The sequence below is a fragment of the Mytilus californianus genome, unplaced genomic scaffold, assembly GCF_021869535.1.
Source record: "Mytilus californianus isolate M0D057914Y unplaced genomic scaffold, xbMytCali1.0.p SCAF_14, whole genome shotgun sequence".
Taxonomy (NCBI): domain Eukaryota; kingdom Metazoa; phylum Mollusca; class Bivalvia; order Mytilida; family Mytilidae; genus Mytilus; species Mytilus californianus.
In genome coordinates this window covers 16,667,130-16,674,903 of record NW_026262626.1, presented here as the reverse complement: position 1 = coordinate 16,674,903, position 7,774 = coordinate 16,667,130, and the positions used below count along the sequence as shown (strand labels likewise).

At 33.4% G+C, this 7,774-nt stretch overlaps 1 protein-coding gene across 1 annotated transcript; it reads right to left on the bottom strand.

Moving 5' to 3' along the window:
• Window positions 1–4,177: 4,177 nt before the first annotated feature.
• LOC127724913 (keratin, type I cytoskeletal 9-like) lies at window positions 4,178–4,990 on the bottom strand. The gene has a single exon (XM_052231915.1). The coding sequence runs from the start codon at window positions 4,988–4,990 to the stop codon at window positions 4,178–4,180; it is 813 nt and encodes a 270-aa protein (XP_052087875.1).
• Window positions 4,991–7,774: the final 2,784 nt, after the last annotated feature.

Here is a 7,774-nt window from a genome sequence, read left to right as displayed (position 1 = left end):
AACTAGTGATGACGTCAATAAAATATTAGAAGGGATGATTTCAAAATCACCACTCTTGGAACTCTTGGTTCAATAGCTTTCTTGTAAGCAGCAACCCTCTATCAACGAAATCATTAAAGGAAGTGCAAAATCTAAAATATCGTAATAACTGAGTTATGCAGGCGCTTCTTGAGTCTTGCTATATAGAAATTAAATGCTCACAATTGGGGAACTGAAATCATCTCTTTTGTCATCAAGTTTTGTTCTCAACCGAACCTGATTGTGTCAATTTCTAGACCTGTCGGAATTTTGGGGGCTCAATGCTTTTCAACTTCGTACTTTAGTTGGCCTTTTTTCCCTTGTTTGATTCCAACGTCACTGATGAGTATTTTGTAGACGAAACGCGCGTCTGGCGTATAAAATTTTAATCCTGGTATCTATGATGAGTTTATTTACAAATTTTCACATGTTTCAGATGACAAAAACATTTCAGGTATCTGTTTTCTATAACGATTTGGGTCTTCTTATATTTATCAGTTAATAGAAAGAAAATTAAGATCCATAATAATCATTTGAAAACATTATACTAACATTGACTTATAAAATGAAAGTACTGAATGATACGTTTAACCTTATCTAAAAAAATAACGTTTCGTAAATAAAGAGCAAATATTGACCGGGTTTACAATATTAAATAATAATTAGTCGATTTTCAGCACAAATAAGAGATGGCATTTATGGTCATAACAATGATGTTTTTTTTTAATTACTATATGATATGATTAATATGTATAATGTGTGACTCTTAATAATCATATTGAAAAAATAACTCCAGAAGCTAAATACACAAGTATTGAATTAACAAACATATGCTAACTATAGGTTCCACTTCTGTAAATATAGACAATACAATTTCCCATAGAAAGTCCTTTTACGACTAAAACTGTGCCACTTTTACTATGAAGTTTCGTAAAAAATTATATCCTAGAATGGAAAGTTCAAATGCACTACTATTTTTTTCAAAGGTAAAAACATAGGGCTGAGCGGCATATTTTCAACATTTATATGCACCGAACTTCTAAAAGTTTTAACTTATACTAAAATTCTGTACTACCCCTCCCTTCACGTTGGATCTTCCTCGGAATTCACAATTTGGCCGCTATCCATGTGTATTTATACTGGTAACATTCCTAAGTTATGTCTTTGTGAGATTAAAAATAGAGATCATATCTGGGAACCAGTATGTAAACAACACAAAATATCTAGGAATATTATACAGCTCCCCAAAAGAGGCGTGGTTTGTGAAACAGCTGTATTTACAAAGTGAAACCTATATGCTTTTTCCGGACTGTCTGTTGGACATCCGCCAGTGTGTAATTGATATTGCACTGATATTTTAGTCTTTATATATGAAGTGGACAATTGGTCAGAATCAGATTATAAATCAAATTGAGATTAGTCAGGTTTTTACTAATTGATGACACACTTAAACTGAATTTCGTGCGTTCGAAACGCTTTTCTTGATTTACCATCACCAGAAATGTGTAAAGACGCAGAACCTTAACAGAATGGCGAAATTAATCTAAGATCAACTTTGTCTTAGGAAATTTGAACCTTAGTTTATCAATAATTTCTTAATCAATCATCGGGACATTTTAAACCAAGTATGTTTTATATCATGACATTACTGAAGCACTGACTACAGGGCTGATGATACCCTAGGTGACTAACAGTCTATCAGCAGCTGTATCGACCCAATGAAATAACAACGTTATAAATGTTTTGGGTCCGAAGCGCTTTTATGAATTTACCTTCACCATGAACGCTCAAAGCTAAACATTTGAAAGCTTTGGGTGCGTAAGTACGTAGAAAATGATCAGAATCGCAAAATACATCTACGGTTGACTTTTCCTAAGGGATATTGGAACCTTAGTATCTAAATAATTTCTTCATTTATCAACGGTGAGTTTAAATTAAATATGTTATGAACATTTCGGTACCGAAATAAGTAGCCGGTAACTAAAACAGAATACTGCATGAAAAGGAAAAACAAGAATCGTTCAAAATACCGCACAGTACGACATATCACATCATCAAACAACAACCAACGAATCCGGATAAAACCGACAGAAAAACAAGAACAACGAAAAACAGACAACACATGGTCTAGAAGTATATTTTGAGGATACAAATATAAAAATTATGTATTGTTCCAAAAATTAAGAACAAAACACATCCATTAATTGATAAATAAAATAGGTAGGAATCACATCAAATGCAAAACACAAGAGAGTGCAGCATAGCAGTTGAAAATCACGTAAAAATGGCAACTACGATAAATCAAGCTGTGATACAGTTGTGTTTGTGTTATTAGTTTTGCATGGCAGAATAAATCGAAAGTAAACAAAAACCACTGACCTACATACTTGTGTAAAGATATTTATTAAAATTATAAAGTTTGACTTTCAATTAAGAATTGTAAAAGATAAAGGAAACATAATCCGAAATTTAAACACTGTCGATCGGTTAAAAAAATGGAAAGAGTGGTGTGATTGCAAATGAGACAATTATAAAATTTTCAATTGTTGATCGGATGTGTTTCTAAAATCAATTTTAAAGACAAAACAGAAAGTAAATATGAATTGTGTTTTAAGGATCTTACAGAAAAGCAGCCAAGTTTAATACTGTATACGTCAGATGGTCATTTAAAATTTCAAATGCATATTTTTTTTAATCACGATAAATTTTACGAAAAAATGGAGGACATAGAAGTTTCTAATTAAATCACTACATATAGAAAATATTGATCCCCTCTAACCAATTGGTATTTTTACAAAACCGGTCCTCAAGCTGATCGGATTTAAAAAAAGAAATTTATTTACTAAATTGTTTAAAATTTACTTCATTTAGAAATACAACATCAGCATGTTCTTGCAGCAATGCACCAGGGAGTTTGGCAAGTCTGCCCGCTTGATTTCCATGTATAAACAGTAAATTTGCATTGAAAGTCAGAAAAGAATCAGCTGCATCTTCGCCATCACTTATTTTTGGTTTATTGTACTGTGGACAATCGTTAATTACACAGAACACCAAATTAATCGAACACATAAATACAAAAAGTATGGTTTGCATTTTTATCAAAGTTCTGAAAAACACCGAAATAATTAAAATTCCATTACGCAGGGTAGAGAACACATTGTACGTTGAAGTAAATAGTAATTTTGGTTCATGAATCAAATTTTTTCAACAATTATATTGATAAACATAACATATTTTTTTTGTAAAAGGAAAAAAAGGCAATTCTTATATTGTGTGTTTTGAGACATTAATTACAATTTAACAAAAAATTAATATACTAAGTTTGTGTCTTTATTTTGAAAATCAGGGCGTATACATTAGATTCTGAAACGCTGAATAATTATTCCTATTTCCTATATAATTGCGTTGACTCCTCACTTATTCTCCAATTCCTACTAAATAAATCTAACAATAACACCATAATATACAATAAAAGTTTTGATAAAATATAAGTTTAACAATCTTGAAAACAAAAAATATCAAATTCTTTTAAAATGAGAAACATTATCCAATAACAAACAAGTTCCTTACCTATAATTTTCTGACTGAGAAACTTTTAAGAAGATGAGGCTCGTTTAAATTTTTACAAAGATTGCCTTGTGTTATATAGTCGAGCGGAATATCGATAGAAAAAATACACTCAGCCAAATGCTGCTTCGACAATCCTTAGTTTTCAGTAATCAAGCTTAAAAATAAAACAATGAAAACGTTTATAAATTTGATTTTGTAAATGCAAATGAGTAACATATTGTGTTCAAGGACCTAGGGCTTCAGAGTTTTTTGGGAGATTTTATCCATGATTCCCTTTCTTGCAATTAATTTTAAATACAGTTGCGTGTGAGTTGTTATCTAGCTTTGCGCTTTTAACTCATGATTGCTTGATTACATGCATTGAAATAAAAACTGAATCATATAAACTTAACGTAGCAAATCACTATGTGTATGTTAATTTTTTTAGGCTTATAATAAATACAAAACACAGCTGCCGGCTATATCTTTTTTGCAGTATATCTACAGAAATATGCATGTGGATAATGATTCAAATTCAAGTCCGTTTTACCATTTCGAGAAAAGTATCTTTATATCTATAATAATAAGCATCTTTCTATTCACCATGCACTCAAACATGCACAACAGGTTCGCCACTATGCACACCATATCCGCTACCATGTTCAACGCGATCTTCGCCACCATGATTGCCACGGTGATTTCCACCATGATTGCCACCATGATTGCCACGATGCTCACCATATCCACTACCATGTTCAACATTATCTCCGCCACTATGATTGCCACCATGATCGCAACCATGATTGCCACAATGATTGCCACCATGCTCACCATATCCACCACCATATCCAAGGTAATATCCACCACCATTATTGCCACCATGCACTGCAACATAATTGCCACCATGATTGCCACCATGCACTGCAACATGATTGCCACCATGATCGCCACCATGATTGCCACCATGCTCACCATATTTGCTACCATATCCATTGTAATCTCCACGACCATGATTACCATCATTCACTGCTACATGATTGTCACCATGATTGCCACCATGATCGCCACCATGATTTCCACCATGCTCACTATCTCTACCACCATGATTGCCACCATTCACTCGACCATAAGTGCCACTATGCACACCATATCCGCTACCATCATGACCATATGCAACGTCATCTCCGCCACCATGATTGCCACCATGCTCACTATCTCTACCACCATGATTGCCACCATTCACTCGACCATAAGTGCCACTATGCACACCATATTCGCTACCATCATGACCATATGCAACGTCATCTCCGCCACCATGATTGCCACCATGCACGACATATGCACAACCGTTACCATGACATGCTAAATGTGCATTTGTGCACAAGGCTGACAAAAGGAAAAGCAGAGCAAAGACGTGCTTCATTTTTAGCTAAAAGTATTATAAAGATGATAAATGAAAGTGAAATACAGGCAGCAGTTAATTATGACATTTTCCCAGAATCTAGAATACTTTTGTTATATAAACTGTAGTGTACATTAAATTAATTATTTGTTTATTTGTCAATGTGTGGTCGGTCCATTTTACTGCCTCACGGGTATCATGTTTCTGAAGGGAGTGTTAACGCATAATGTAACTGTTAATAAATTAAAAATGTTAAAAAAAGAGATAGGGTCAAAGCCGCTAATAGTCTTTAATCTTTACTTGAATTCATAGTATCACAGCTCAAAAAGTGTACCTTGAGTAACTAACAATATATCAATCAGATCAACAAATTATAAACGCCTAAAAATAGCCAAAAAATCATAAAAATTTAGCATTGAATAACATTTTGAATTTGTGGATTTATGTAAAATTATAAATCAATATTTTTAGTGTATGATATAGACTCCTTTTTATTCAAATTCAAGTAAGATTTTAAAACTTTTTTTTTGTACTTGTTAGTTCCCCCCCCCCCCCCCCCCTAAAAAAAAAACAAACAAAAAACAAAAGGTTCCGTTCTTTGGTCTACACTATTATCCAGAGATAGTGCTTAGGCCACCCTTGAAAAATTCTTTGTTTGATGTTGCCTATCCATGCCTTGTAGGGTTGGGTAGGTAGGTAGGGATTTTATCTTTTATTCGCCAACAACATAAGTTACATGTTTGAGACAAGAAAACGACGTTAAAGCAGGAAAAGATCTTTTAACAAAAAAATTGAACCAATTTGTATCATAAAATTTTTAGGGTAGACTGCTTTTAAAGTGCGTAAGTAGGCAACATCCAACAATCTTAATTTTATTTTTCGCCTTAAAAATCGTTTACCAATGGTTGATTTCCAGTAAGACCGATTAGTGCACCGTACTCCTCCCTTCTTGTACTTAATGATCGCCATCATTTGGGAATTTAAAAGGCTGTTAATTTTGCAAACATCTCTGTACAGTAAGAAAACTGTGCAAGGATACTGTTTTCACTTTCTCGTAAATATCGTCAAAAAGCTATATTTCATGAATAAAGGCATTGAATACATCACATTCTTCGAACATTATCAACAAAATACAAAAACCAGGTTGTATAATGCTCGCATACAGCGTGAAATTCTCTTTTTGATGTGAACATCGTAAAAATAGAACATGATAAAGTTTGCACTTCATCTATTTAGGGATACAGTTTGCATCTAAAATGTTCTATGTGTATAATTCAATGTGTTTGTGCTGTTAAACTTACACATGGCAAGTTTATATAAGTATCTACTCATGATTTTTATACATAAAAGCACTGTGTACAATTTTGTCCGAAATGCAAATATAATTGGAAAATTCGAGATACAACAAGGTAAGGTAATTCTCATGTCTGTTGACATCTGCACATATGAACTGTGAAAAATTTGGTTATATCTTTAGAGCAGTTCATTGAAGTATGTATGTCTTTAAGTTTTGTCAATTTTCTGGCTATTTTTGTCATTTTAATTCGGTAATTACAATGTCCCACTTCCTTAAATGCCAATCATAACAAATTATATTGACCTAATTACTAATCATCCTCAGTCTTACATAATTAAACAGACCATTCGTTATACATCTCAATTCACAAATATTTGACCTCGTTATTGAAGACATACATTTATTTATATATATAGAAATGATAGATTTATTCATTACCTTTTACTTTTGGTTTACATTTGAATTTATTGTCTTAAAAAATGCACTACGAAATAACTGTGTGATCGGGCCAGATGTATCTTCATTTCAGGCAAAACTGTATCCAGTGTTTTTTTAGTCGATTCCTGTGTAAACTTGCTGTGTGTAAGTATAGGGCACAAACACATTGAATTAAGTTAAACATAGAACCTTTTAGGTGCAATCTGTATCCTTTAATAGATGAAGTGCAAACTGTATCATGTTCTGGTTTTCACGATGTTCACATCAAAAAGTGCATTTCACGCTGCATGAGTAGAGAGGAGTATGGTTCACTAATCGGTTTTTCGGAGGAGTGAGTATAATTAAGTTGTATAAAAATAAGGAGATGTGGTATGATTGCCAATGAGACAAATATCCAACCAGGTTCAAATGAAGTGGATGTAAGCAATTATAGGCAACCGTACGGCCTTCAACAATGATAAAAACCCATACCCTATAGTCGGCTATAAAAGGCCCCAACATGTAAAATATGAAACAATTCAATTGAGAAAAGTAAAGTCCTAATTTATAATAAAACAATGTACGAAAAACAAATATGACAGACATGAACCAACGACAATCACTGTACTGGCGCCTGACTTGGGACAGGCACATAAAGAATGTGGCTGGGTTAAACATGTTTGTGAGCGCTCAATCTTCCCCTAACCTGGTACAGTGGTGTAACAGCACAACATAAGAACAAATGATAAAAATCAGTTGAAAAAGGCTTAACTCATCAGATCGATACAAAGAAGAAAAATATCAGACAAAAACACAGACCAGGCGTGGCAGGGTATTTATCCATCCCTCAGCGATAACAACAAAAAAAGACCTCAAGTACAGATCTGAGAGTACTCACAGTTACTGACAGCTAGTTCAAAGCCAATAACAACTAATGAAAAAATTCATGTATCTATATATAGCTAGGACTGAAATATCAGTCCACATCCAACATCCAATGGATTTAGTGTAAAGACGTCATTAACAATCAGAGAAAAACATGACCTTGTACATGTGCAATGCCAAAATAAAGGTATCGACAGATTGTAGTA